The sequence below is a fragment of the Musa acuminata genome, chromosome BXJ1-6 (genome assembly GCF_036884655.1).
Source record: "Musa acuminata AAA Group cultivar baxijiao chromosome BXJ1-6, Cavendish_Baxijiao_AAA, whole genome shotgun sequence".
Classification (NCBI taxonomy): domain Eukaryota; kingdom Viridiplantae; phylum Streptophyta; class Magnoliopsida; order Zingiberales; family Musaceae; genus Musa; species Musa acuminata.
The window spans coordinates 45,149,980-45,163,152 of NC_088332.1; the positions used below are offsets into that span (position 1 = coordinate 45,149,980).

Here is a 13,173-nt window from a genome sequence, read left to right on the forward strand (position 1 = left end):
TATTGATTGTCAATCGCGAATACTTTTCTTCTATGGAAGCAGAATTCTTTAGTATGATGCATCATCACGTACAGGAGTCTTTTTGAGGTCAACTGAATCTATTGATCTTGAAATGACATCCTACGTTGCAGTCTTGGACAGTTTCACATCTCAATTTGCAGCAAGTTACACTTATATCCATAATCACAACATCCACACCTCTTATTAGTAATTTTATCGGGAATAACATCTACAGCAGATGTGATCTTTGTGCCCTTTCAGATCATACTTTGATGTATCTCAGACTAATTTCCAGTGCAAAATGTACAATACACCTCAAAGCTACGGCTTCTGCCTCCTCTGCATGAGTTACAATAAACTTTTCTGTATGTAACATAAGCACTCCATTCATATCACGACAAACTGCTTTATATCATGATCACGCATCATTAAATAATGTTTCATCTGCATTAATTTTATAAAATCCTGCTGCAAGTTTACTCCTGAGAAACTATGTTGCCAGCAGTTGGTGCTTTGTTTGCCTCATTCAACCTTTGATACTCTTGCAACAAAAAAACACGTTTGTTGATTACGTGGTGGTGAGGCAATGAGTTCTTACATGCATATATTAATTTGTTCTGTGTCTCCACAGAAACTATAGGATCGTTAAAACCTTCTGAGCATCATGAAACACATTCCATCATCTAAATAACCATTCTGCAAATGATTCACAGTCATCTTCATCTACCTTTTAGCATAGTTGGAATCCAAACCAAACAAACATTAGTCTATTAATCTTTTCCATAACTCCACATCTATCATGAATATTGTTTCTACAGAAATGATTGAAAACTATAGTTCAAAGTGGAGCCTAGTTTTTTCTATGTCAGCCTGCTGAGTAATGACCACAAGGACCATAGATCAAAGTTTTGTGTAGGGTTGTTACAAATGACTGCACCGAGGTAGACATTGTTGTCTAACAAGTATTTTTTTCATAATTTAGATAACACTTCTCGTGCATGAATGCTAGAAGATCACACATCTTGTACGTGATTGTGACATACACACTGATATCTGAAATGTTTTAATTGAAGGAATAATTGGCTCACATGAAAGATAAAGAAAGCATCTGAAAGCTTGAGATGAATTCTTCGAATTGAGGGATACTCTTTAGCATAAATTTGGTAATCAAAAGAATCTGTAGATGAAATTTGATATAGACAAATACAAAGACAATGTTCAAATATCCATACAAAGATATTAAATTTTAATGATCTTAGACTGGTTAATTCATCTCAAATATGACCTGTGATTATCTAAGACAAACGACAATGTGAGGATAAATTGATCGGGGCCTTCCTTCCATTTGTTGACTCTTCTGATGCCATTGGGATCAAGTCATGAGACAAGCCTTGCATACTAGCATAGAATTCAATTCCTGACTGGGAGAACGGGCAAAGGATGATCGCAGGATATCTTATTATCTCCAAGACTTGAAATATTGGTGCAATATTAAACTTCCGGTTACTTGAAGTGTATCTTTCCTTGCTTCTGTAAAATAAGCAAGCTATGGTTTTGATAATGTATTGACCTCTGGTTCCTCTATACTATGATTCTAGCCGTACCTTACATACTGATGCTCTGTGACAATGAACAACCACTGGTCTGCTGGAAAAAGAACTTTAAAAAGCAATAACACTTTGACATGTATCTGCATATTGTTGTTTGGTATTTGAGTCGGCTTACGGTAAACATGCTGGTTTTGCAGGTACAATAAATTAAGCAGTTTTGTGCTACCCTGCAAGCCATTCTGAGGACAAAGTAGTTCATAAGGTATTTAATACCATCTCAAAGCATGTGGTACATACTTTTATCACTATCAATTTGGCTCCACACACATCTTGATGTGAAGATGAGACTTCACTGAGGTGTTCTGCATGAACTTGTATTTACGTACACAAATTCCTGAGAATTAAGGACATTATTGTAGTGGTTGCAGGATGATTGTTGTTTGGTTTGTGTAGCTACACTGATGAAAATTAAATATAACCTCAATGATAGAATTATTCAAAAACTAGTACTGTCGAATGAGCAATCATAGTGGTGGTGGATAAGACATAATCATTCTAAACGACACATCCTTGGCTACGACTCTTCTCTCTCTCTCTCTCTCTCTCTCTTAATCTCTTTATCTGTGTGTTGAACTTCTTGTGTTACTACTGGAGGTAAATTTACTACAGTGTGGTAGTTAAGACATGATCATTCTACAGGACACATCCTTGGCCATGACTCCTCTCTCTCTCTCTCTCTCTCTCTCTCTCTCTCTCACAATCTCTGTGTGTGTGTTGAGCTGTTGGTGTGTGGGGGATGTCGACAGATATCTGGTTGGACCAGCATGAAGGTGATACTTGCAAACAAAGACTGTAGTGGACAAAAGGTCCTCTATTTAATCGCACAAAGGATTGAGAATACTCCCAACTAGATTATGTCTACCTCTGAATCAGTCCCTTTCAGATGTCATCTCAATCTTATCTTTCCCAGTTAAAGTTGCTTGCAAACAGTTATCACCTGTCGAGCCACCATCCAAACAGATCGAATGGTTGGTATGTAAGAGGATTTTTTGCCCCACCCCCCCAACTTCATAGATTGTAATCCAACAAACATATAGTTCGAATGAATGCCTTCAAAGGAACGACACAATCACATTAAGCATCAAAGGGCAACCAATTCAAGCTCGATAACCAACATAGACTGATGAATTACACATTGTTCTTCTCCTGTTGACTTGAGATCCTAACAAAAGAAAGCAAAAATATTAGTCAACCCTACCATGATTTTGGGACTAATTTTTATCTCATGTAAAGAACAGATCACCATGGAACACAGGAAGGGTGGTGATGATCGCCACAGCCTGAGACCTTTGCCGACAGGACTGCATCCAGTTTTGGAGATCAGTGGGGCTTCCATTGGATCCACCAGCAGACACAAGTCCTTTTACCTTTCCCAAAAGCCACAGCGAGATCAGTGGGCCATCTCGGTCCCTCAGAGATCGCCATTTGTTTGTGGTCAAGTACTGCATTTAGATATGATCTCAACGAGGCTTTCATTCCATCACATTGATGAACAGTTGAAAGGTTTGTCAAGATACTCCTACATGCGCTAAAAGAGCTCACGAATCCATTCTGGAGCTCCACAAAGGAACAAGAAATCACCAGTATACGGCTGAATAGTCTCCCCACTAACAACAGTGGCCGGAGATAAATAATCGGCACAACCACGGAGACAACAGTATGGAGAGCCAAAATTATCCTACTCGTATGTATTCCTGTACATACATACGTACGTATGTATCTATCTATACAGCAGCATACTTTAGAACAACTGCTTCGAGCCTTTGTTCCAAGGAAACAAACATCCCAGTGGATGAACGAACCATTGGTCTCCGTAAGATCTCTGTCAAACCCTAACGTGCAGGAAGAGTTGTGGTATGATAAGTGGCAAGTCAACTCTAATTGCTTTCTTCTATTTATACAACCTTCTGAATCTTTCCATGACGATAACAAAGGTGCCGCTCTCACTTTTCTTCGAGAAAAAGAGAGAGGCTCAATTTGCTGGTGGAGATATAGTGAGTTCTTATAGTCGCACTAGTGATTGGCTGAGTTGGAAAGAGAAGTCGCTAAGAGAAAAACAAAAGGAAGGAAAGAGAGAGAGAGAGATGCATCCTTCAAACTTGATAAGGATAACAGTAATCCAAGAACCACATATTGGCTCGGAAGCAGGACATCAACATCCCTCGAGAAGCACCCACCTATCACACACAGCTTGAGTGCACTGCTGGTTCTCAGCTCAACACAAATTGCTGAAGGGATTCGATGATCTTGTGGATGCTGATGTATGATTTCTATCACCCATAATTATTAGAACTCTTCTGAGTCATCGGTTGACCTGATAGAATATATGTAAAAAATAATAAAAATAGTATATTTGATGTTATTATTCAAAATTCAAATAAAAACAAAGAGAAAAAAAATAAAAAGTGATCACCTATTAGAAGAAGAAGAAGAATCAAAGGTGTCGGCGAAGCTCAATGCTTTGAGGGGGGGGGGGGGGGGGGTTTGCGTGTTGGTGTGGGTGTGGGGAAATATAAATTTCTCCAACGTGATTTCGTGCAAACCAAGTTAGGTTCGCAAAGATTCGAGGTGGGGTCCCACACCCTTATCTTCCGCCGTCCCCTCCAAAATAATGTCTCCATCATTAAGATGTGGCCCAAATCCTACCTAATCCGCGATTAACACAAAGCAAAGACATGTCTCCATACACAATCCTACTATCGAGTATGGCTTCCGACCGTCTCATGAGGAAGGAGCTATACACAATACACACATTCAAGCCTTATTGGTTAAAAAGAAATAGCAAAATCAATTATTTAGTTTTTCTAATTGCGTTAAGTTCAATTTTAATTTAATATTTCTTATTTACCCTAACATGATCGAATTAAGGCTCAGTAATTGTTTTTATAAGATTGGGATGACACCGAGAGTTGATGAACCATACACGTACGTGTTCGATAATATTATGATTTGAGTATATTCAATCGAACTATTAGCTGAGGAAAAAGTACTGTCATATTTGTTTCTTTAAATGGATTATTTAAAATATATATAATAATTTAATCAAATAAAACAAACTTAGAGTAAGATAGTGACAAATCCACTAGTTGAATTGTTTGATTTGTTTCTTAACCTATATTATTCTTTTCTTCATGGAGAAATATGATGTGAGTAGATAGATAAAGTGCAAAACATGGAAGTCTATAAATTTATAATATGTCGCAAGTACTTATAAATCGTGTAAAAATGAATAAGATTAAAATTAATTTATTATTATCAATTTTAACTTAAATGTTTTGACAAATGATTTGGGTCAAACAAACCTAGATAGTTATAGTATTAAAATAAATTAAAATTTTGGGTTAATATGTAATTTACAATATATATATACATGTAAGATATAAGTTTTTTATATATTAAAAATAAAATTATTTCTATTGAAAATTTTTGATTGTTTAGTGTATTTTATTTAAAATAAAATAATTTGAGTTTGATTTCAAAAATAATTTTATTTTATTTTAAAATAAATATAAAATTAGGGCCTTTTCAGGGATACAAGTGTAATTTTGCTTAATTGCAGTGATAAAAGACATGCTTAACAAAAGCGAAGTGCTTCGGGTAGAAGAAGAGAAGACTCGGAATTAGAAGCGGAAGAAGACGACGCGAAGGAGATCGAAACCCGAAACCCTAGCGCTCTCTCTCTCCGGTACTCTTCCTCCTCTTACCCTTCTTTGATCTCAGAAGCCGCCGACGCGCCAATTCCGATCGGATCGATGGAGGAAGAGCGGCCCGCGCTGGAACCCGACGCCTCCGGGGGATCCAGCTGGGCGTTCTCTGGCGACGGTGCCGCCGCCGCGATCGCCTCCCTCGAGGACCTCTACGGCGGCGGCGGAGGCGACGGCGAAGGGGAGATCGGTTGGGGCCTGCCGCTGGGTCCTCCCGGCGTCGGGGAGGAAGGTGTGTTCCCCCCGCTTCTCGAAGTACCGGAGTCCTCGTCCGGATCCGCCCCCGCGGCAGCGGCGGCAAAAGCAGCCAGGGAGGAGCGATCGGATCCTCCCGCGGCCTCTGGCGATGCCGCGTCTTCGGTCTCGAGCGAGGAGCCGCCGCCTGAGAGCGACGAGAAGGCGGCCGATACCGCGTGAGTTCTATCTATACCTACAGTCTTCTCCTTCGGCCAGTGGCACTCACGTAATTAGCTCCCAACTCGTAGGGGTGAATTGGGGACGCGAGAGAGAAATTTTGACTCTTCTTTATTCTTTGTTTACTAAATAATTATACCAAATAATCACATTTTGAAGCTAAAATATAGAGATAATGTCGCCACGGAAAGAAATCGAGACGGTGGAATTCTGCCTACAACGATGGCAATTACGTAAATAAGGGGCGTCTCCGGGTGTAAAATGTTTGCGTGGGGGGGAGGGGAGTGCAACTTGCAGCCCGCGTTCCTTTCGATCCTTCGAGGATTACGCGGTTTCCTCTCTCTCTCTCTCTCTCTCTCTCCCTCTCCCCCCTATTGTCTTGGTGTTTATCTCTAAGATGATTAATGGTGGTATTAGGTGATTCCGATTGCTTTAAGAAGTAGTACATATTGTAGTACATGGCATAATCTTCGTTGGTATGTATGGTGTTGTTAGCAGTAATATCGCATTAGCATTTACTTGTTCTGTTGTATGTTATGCACATTTGGTGTCTCGATTCCACCAATGTTGTTGTTTTCTTTTGTGAACAGACAATATATATATGTGCTTTTTATTTGATCTTATTCGACACGACGACAATATCATGTCTAGTGATATTGTCGATGTTGATCATATGATAAATCATTAAGATCTGAATAATATGGTGTTTGAAACAAAGCAGCAATTCGACGTGGTGTCGATAAGAGATTAAAAATCATCTTTATTTTTGATGCTAATAGATGATTAATTCGGACTCTTGAAATGCTTGGCTCCTACTCTGCGAAATCCTTATTGTTGTTGTTGATCTTAGTTCGGCTTTTCTTTTCCGATTGCAAATCCTTGAGCCTCTTTCTTTAGATGATTCTGTATTTGCTTATAGGGCATCGCCTGCCATTCTGCTTGTAGGAATAAAACCTGTAAGAAGGGAATCAAGCGCACTCGACAACCCAGGTTTGCATTCATGACCAAGAGTGAGATAGACCACCTTGAAGATGGCTATAGGTGGAGAAAATATGGGCAGAAAGCCGTGAAGAACAGCCCATTTCCGAGGTCAGTTTCTCTCTAATTCCATTATTACTCTTTGTTTTCAGCTTTTTTTTCATGTCGATCATCTTCCGATCTGCTACTTTTTCTTGTTTGGTTGAAGTCTTCTGTAGCATTTTAGTTTCTGTGATCTTGAATGCGAAAATAGCTTATATGTCACATCCTCATTAGAGTGGCAAGTAGACTCAATCCAGATTTCAGGCAAAAAATTGTATACCGACTCCTGGCTAGTTGTGCAGGAGCTACTATCGGTGCACCAACAGCAAATGCACGGTGAAGAAGAGAGTGGAGCGTTCATCTGAAGATCCCACCATCGTGATCACCACCTACGAAGGGCAGCACTGTCACCACACCGTGTCTTACCCTCGTGGAGGCTCACACCTTCATACCGCAGCAGCCCTCGCAGCAGCTCAACAACTAGCTTTATCGGCGCCGCAGTTGTATGCACCGCCATCGCCGTTCCCTCAGAGCCCTTCGCTGATCCATCCACAGCAAGAACAGCGACCCCCGTCCCTGCTTGACCGAACCCTAACACTTCCTGCCGTCGACGAGGGTCTGTTGGGTGATATAGTCTCGCCTGCGACGAGGAACAGATGAATAATTGGGTACGTTTTACAAACCATTTATGGCTTTCCTTCACGCGTATTATCATTAGCAGCAGAAGATGAGCAATTAGCAGTTGATATAAAGTTGAGCAGACGCTTAAATAAATGGAAAGATTAGGTGAAAACTCAGAATCATGATATCACCTCAATGATGGCACATGCATAACTTGATTGATCATAGAACAATAACTTAATTATGATAATATTCTTCTCTCCACATAAAATGGGTAGTGATGATGATGATGATGATGTAGACTCGGAGGAGTTTGTGTGGCCAAATCCGCTTGTGCTTTATGTGGTTCTTTTGGCGTCCGACTTTGTTTCTCCAATGCATTTATATTCACATGGAGAAGAATATGTCTCGTAGCAACCAAAAATTACTCTTCCATGTAGTCAGTTCATCGTTCTCGGACGAACCTTTTACTTCGCTTCTCTCTTTGTTGGTGTTGACTTGGATGAAACATTGTCACTGCTCTCAGCTTTTACAATCTTTGCAGGCAGCCGTGGCAAACAGTGGATGCATCTCTCAGCTTACGAATGGAGATATTGTTTATGGCTGCGTGGAAACATCCCTAGCTAGGCATTGCCCGTTCAGATGTAGACTTCTCTGACACTTGGCTGGTTTTAATGGATGCCAACTCCTGTTTCTTTTGTTGTCCTTTCGATCAGCTGTATCATTTCTCTACTCTGTAGCACGATTAACTACTGTAGATTTCTCCGGTGCAGGAGCATTAAAAAGTTAGCTTACTGTCTCCTCCATGTAACACCAGATTCAGAACAACCCTAATTTAAGAGTGCTGTTTATGGATCCAGCTTTCGACTATACTCGCGGTCTGGAATGCTGAGTTCGAGGTAAGAAAAAGCCTTACTTTGTTTCCTTGCCTGCAATTGTCTCGCAGATGCACGTACGTGAGAAAAAGTTGCATGTGCTGTACGTGTAGCCATCGTCCTAAAAAGAATAAGCTGATGGAATTTACTGGGGTGAGAGAATGGGATGAGTACTGCATGTTCATGTCAAACCCTAGATTGTCTTTTCTTGTTCTTTTTCCTTGTTTCATTAGTCTTTTATACGATGATGAGATGAAATTAACATGACCACCAGTGTTTAATGCATTATATTTGTTGATTATCTTATGGGTAAATGGGCAAAGAAAGTGACAGTGCAATTAGATTCAAGTCTTTGAACGTGTCAATCTTCCACCTTCTATGGCATTAATTCCCAAAGGTAATCATCCTCCACCACCATTTTAGCACCTTCAAGTCCCCATACCTTTTTATTTTTCTTGCACAAACCCTATAATAATTATAGGAGATGATCAATGACAAGTGAACCAACCTGAGATGCCATCACTATTCTATTGTTACGGTCAATAAGGAATTACTCATTTCCATCCTGAATTGATTCTGACCAGACCAATGACTGACATGCTTTTACACACCCATAATACAATTAGACATCAAAAGCTCTCTTGCTGGTGTCTATCTGCAAGAGGTCAAGGGAGATACTGACAAGACCTTGTTCTTATTTTATGTGTGGTCAGTGGAACAACATTGGTTGGACGGTGGCAATCTTAGTCAGGCCTACTGTGCTTTGCCTTTCTTCATCATGTGAATCCATAAGAAGTGAATCGCGATTGCTGTATGAACTAATTGTGAGAACTTGTTTAGGTGTAATATATCACTTGCAGACGAGAAATCATGAACAATGGAAAAGAGCAGGACTATGCTCATGAACAATGAATGGCATGTCAAAACCAGTGTTTCCCAGTGCTGTCGAGCACCGAGATTGCTTTCATCTTGGATCAGCTGTTCATATGATTTGATTACCTCGACATCGGTTTATTCTACAACACATTGAAAAGGAGAAGGAATCGAGGAACTGCGGCTCCAAAGCTCGACTCTCAGCAGCTCAACGATGGATGGAACAGTAACTCGGCAACCTTTGGAGCAACCTGCACTCCCCTCTCACTCTTCCATCAATTGGAGATCACACCCAGCAGTGGCTCATGCTTGAGGTTGCCTCCCAGCCACCATGACTTGAGGTCTTCGCTTCCATCAGCTGGAAGATTGAGATCGAGCACGCCGGGCTTCTCGAGTGGCTGCTGCCGAATGGCCGCCCAAAGTCTTTTGGAACCAGCGGTGGCCACCAAGTGAGACCTCTTGTGGCCGCCCAAAGCCTGGCCGGAGCTGAAGAACCTGCTGCAGATGAGACACCGGTGGCCCTTGTTCGCCTTCGACGATCCACTGCCGGTGTCCTCCGTCGCTGCTTCGTCCGCCGAAGCATCGGTTTCCGTGCTGTTCTCGGCGACATGGGTCCTGTGGCCCCGGCAGCCTTTCATCCTCTTGTGGCTTGCTCTGTGGCCGCCGAGAGCTTGGTGGGAGTCGAACACCTTGTTGCAGGACTTGCATTCGAACTGGCTTCTCTTCTTGGTAGCCTTAGCCAAGCAATCATTTGAAGAAGCATGACGGAGAGAATCATCGGCAGGATCAAACCTCTCCAGCATGCTTGAAGAATTCCTCCCAAGTTTGTGATCGATTCCGTCTAATCTAGTCTTCATGCTTGTTTCCCCTGCAACAGAACTCGGATCCTCGTTCTTGGAAGGACACAGCGTCGGCTCTTGGTCAGGGTTCTTGAGGTCGTCGGTGATGGAGGCGTAGGCCACGGGTTTCTTGGTTTCGTCGATGTCATCTCTGACGATTCCATCATTAGCACCACGAGATTCCATCTTCTTGAACCCGTTTCTTGGATCGCTCGACTTGGATCCCGTCTTCTCGCTTCCATTCGAGACGAAGTCCCAAGTCTCAAGAACCTCCGCCGAGTTCTTGTCCGACGTCTCGCTGCAGCTGCGGCTCCAGTTTCTGACACCCCTGGAGAGCAGCATGAGGTTGATGGCGCCGTCCTCGTCCTCAGGAGAAGCTCGATCGGTCCGTTTCGATCTTATCCGCCTCCCTGCAACGGTTTCTGCCGCGGCCTCGGTGCCAAGTTGGCTGCCGAAGCCGTTCCGATGGACGACATTGCTGCAGGGGCCTTCTTGCTCTCCTCGCTCCTCGGAAGGCTTCTCGGAGTGGCACCGCATGTGTCCAAAGAACGCTCTCCAGGACAGGAACTCGTTGCCGCACTCCGCGCACTGCATCTCTCCATCTCCGTCGCCGGAATCCGATAGCCGCCAAGTCTTCTTGGGGTTCTCCCTCAGGCTATAGCTGCTCTGCTGCCGCTCGTCGCCTTCCGACGAGGAGTTGGCGGCCACGGTGAAGTGAGACCTCATGTGGCCACCCAAAGATCTCCCGGTCGGGAAGCACTTGCGGCACACCTTGCAGCGATGCTTCGACGACGCCAGCGGCAGCGGCGGCAACAACCGATCTCCTTCCATCTCCCGGGCACTGACCAAGATCAAGAAAAGACAACATATGAGCTCAAATGGGTTCAAGAAACCCCCTTAGATCCCTGAGGCCTCTCCATCACCGAGCTCAAGATCTGATTGGTGGTTCCTCTTCCTCTCGTAGCAGCTTCAGGATGTGTTGGCTTCCGGTGAGGGAGAAAAGAGAGAGGCGAGTGGCGGTTGCTTCTTTAGAGCCTTCTCACCTTTGCGGAGAGGAGGAGAATCCATGCACGGGAGCAAAATGAGAGAGAGAGAGCAGAGTAATCATCAGATGGCGATGATGTCGACAACCGGGAGTGGATGTGCTCAACAGGGAAGGGAGATAAAGGAGTTCACCACCACCACCATTCTTCCCCTGAGACTCTGCTTTCTAATGGACTGCTTACATGTGCACACCTAGTTTGGAATTCTTGATGGCACTTAAGCATGGTTGAAGTTGGAAAAGGTCAAATGTGGGACCTCACCAGGAGAACTCGTGCATGATCCAAGGCAATTCAGTTAATGAAGGGTTCTTCTCCTGGTGAAAAGGTCAACCAAGATCTCAGATGAAGGCATCCTGTGGGTGGGTCTCGAGTGTTGTTCTGGTGGTGCCTCTGTCGACAAGGATTAGATTACTCGCACTGGTTCTGTGCATATTTGAGTAGAGAGAGAGTGTGTGTGTGAAGGAACAGTTGTGTCACATTTCATGGAACTGCTTCAACATGTAATTTTGGTCAGTAAAAGCTTCAAATTTTCTTTATTCTAATGGAAGCTTAAACAGGGCAAAAGGTTCTCAAGTAGTAACATAAACAATATGCTGAATCCTTGAGTCAGAGCACACTGAATCAGGGTAACTATGAGTTTCAAATTGAACACAGTCAAAACACAAAGCAATCAAACAAGTTCCTATGGTTGTATTCACAGTAAAGAAAAAGAAATCAATGTGAGAGACTACAGCCTTGCAAACTCCTCAAAGAGCTTCTAAAAGCTCCTACATGTCTGGAATCCGAACATTGTTCTCACTGCAATATCAATACTACCTTCTCTCAGTTATTGCCAAAGCAAATGACTCTTCATTTCTCTTCAATTATTTGTATAAATATGTGGCACAAGCTAATGCAACTCTCTGCATATTCTATATAGTTATATCAGAGGTATAGAATCAACCATCGAAGGCTTGACATTAATTTGTTTGATACATAACCTTTGTAATACACATGCTTTCTTCCTAAAAAGTCAGTATCAGCACTGGTTAATTATTCGGTTTTAGTCCATCTTAAATCGCAGTTGAAGCAATAACTCGAACCGAATTAACGTCTAATTTATCTCTGCTAAATAAATCCTCTGTGTATGATTCTAGATCAACTATCTTTCTATGAATACATATATAGTTATGCTAACATATTCAAGTCTGACCAACTCTATCCACCCTTGTCTTGCTACATTATGATTATGATCCATGCCTCAGTGGAAGATCACTGCATGATGGGACAGGAGAGATCTATTTTCTTCACTTCAAGTGCAAGAAAAGAAGTAAAGCAAAACTTTCTGGAAGAAAGCTATATCCAACCAGAAGTGTATCAACTGAAACAGCTCAGTTGCTGAGAAAACCCTCTCTGTGTTAGTACAGAGTTTGAGCATGATTTAGTAAAGTTGAAATTAGCAATAAGCATTACAAATAATTGCAAAGAAAGAAATTACAAATGAACAGGATTTCCACTTTCCTCCCTTACAATTGTCACTCCAAGAGTACTGAAACAAAGTGCAAAGTTTGTGCATGTATAACTCTGCAAATACCTACCTAAAAATGCTAAAACATAGCAGAATTATAGGTCCCAAACATGGAGGTGCATGTGTCCCTCTTGTACATCTAATGATGGAGCATGTGTTGCTGAGCAAGATCTCACCAGCAATGCTTGGAAAATACTCAAGAAGAGTCAATGGGGCTTGAATATTTTTGCTTGGGGGCACCATCCTTTTCCTTGTCCATGGTGGATGAGATGGTTTTGGGGAGCAACACCAACTTCCTCTCTACTTTGTTCTTTGCTGAAACTAAAGCATGACATCAAGCATGCTAAGTCTGCTACCAGTTAGGTCTGGCTACTCTTTATCTGTTCACTTGTGTTTTTTCCTCTCTCTCTCTCTCTCTCTCTCTCTCTCTCTCTTTCCTTTTGATTGAGAATAAATGACAATCCAAGCAGTCTTCAGTTAATTTGCCTACAGAAATGTCAAGCTTGCTTTTTGGCATAAAAATGGTGTTCACTGTGTTTGATGCAGAAACTTTTAATGATTCAACATATATACAATGGTAGGACTTAAAAGAGTTATTTGATAAACATTGACTAGGCATTTGACTCAATGTCTAGATGTGATACTCAAACACATGTTTGAACTTAAG

The 13,173-nt window shown here is 42.1% G+C and overlaps 2 protein-coding genes and 1 long non-coding RNA gene across 3 annotated transcripts; 1 reads left to right on the top strand and 2 right to left on the bottom strand.

The window, feature by feature from the left end:
• Positions 1-3,481: 3,481 nt before the first annotated feature.
• Positions 3,482-4,077, bottom strand: LOC135677891 (uncharacterized). Its single transcript, XR_010514769.1, has 2 exons — positions 4,024-4,077; positions 3,482-3,924 (listed from the first exon to the last, which is right to left on the bottom strand). It is a non-coding gene; the product is annotated as an uncharacterized LOC135677891 (long non-coding RNA).
• Positions 4,078-5,203: 1,126 nt separating this feature from the next.
• LOC135677310 (probable WRKY transcription factor 57) lies at positions 5,204-8,228 on the top strand. Its single transcript, XM_065189501.1, has 4 exons — positions 5,204-5,727; positions 6,674-6,817; positions 7,051-7,416; positions 7,914-8,228. The coding sequence occupies exons 1-3, from the start codon at positions 5,363-5,365 to the stop codon at positions 7,406-7,408; spliced, it is 867 nt and encodes a 288-aa protein (XP_065045573.1). The 5' UTR covers positions 5,204-5,362; the 3' UTR covers positions 7,409-7,416; positions 7,914-8,228.
• Positions 8,229-9,115: 887 nt separating this feature from the next.
• LOC103990258 (zinc finger protein ZAT9-like) lies at positions 9,116-11,494 on the bottom strand. Its single transcript, XM_065189500.1, has 2 exons — positions 11,000-11,494; positions 9,116-10,797 (listed from the first exon to the last, which is right to left on the bottom strand). Exons 1-2 carry the CDS (start codon positions 11,062-11,064, stop codon positions 9,393-9,395), a joined length of 1,470 nt encoding a protein of 489 aa, XP_065045572.1. The 5' UTR covers positions 11,065-11,494; the 3' UTR covers positions 9,116-9,392.
• Between the last annotated feature and the right edge of the window lie 1,679 nt (positions 11,495-13,173).

What these genes read in the sequence shown, in the direction of transcription:
- LOC135677310 (XM_065189501.1), top strand. Translation starts at nt 5,363, where the DNA reads ATGGAGGAAGAGCGGCCCGCGCTGGAACCCGACGCCTCCGGGGGATCC. An exon ending in GAGAAGGCGGCCGATACCGC is followed by an intron (nt 5,728 to 6,673) that starts GTGAGTTCTATC and finishes TTCTGCTTGTAG; the next exon opens with GAATAAAACCTGTAAGAAGG. An exon ending in AAGAACAGCCCATTTCCGAG is followed by an intron (nt 6,818 to 7,050) that starts GTCAGTTTCTCT and finishes CTAGTTGTGCAG; the next exon opens with GAGCTACTATCGGTGCACCA.
- LOC103990258 (XM_065189500.1), bottom strand. Translation starts at nt 11,064, where the DNA reads ATGATTACTCTGCTCTCTCTCTCTCATTTTGCTCCCGTGCATGGATTC. An exon ending in TTCTCCTCCTCTCCGCAAAG is followed by an intron (nt 10,798 to 10,999) that starts GTGAGAAGGCTC and finishes GATCTTGGTCAG; the next exon opens with TGCCCGGGAGATGGAAGGAG.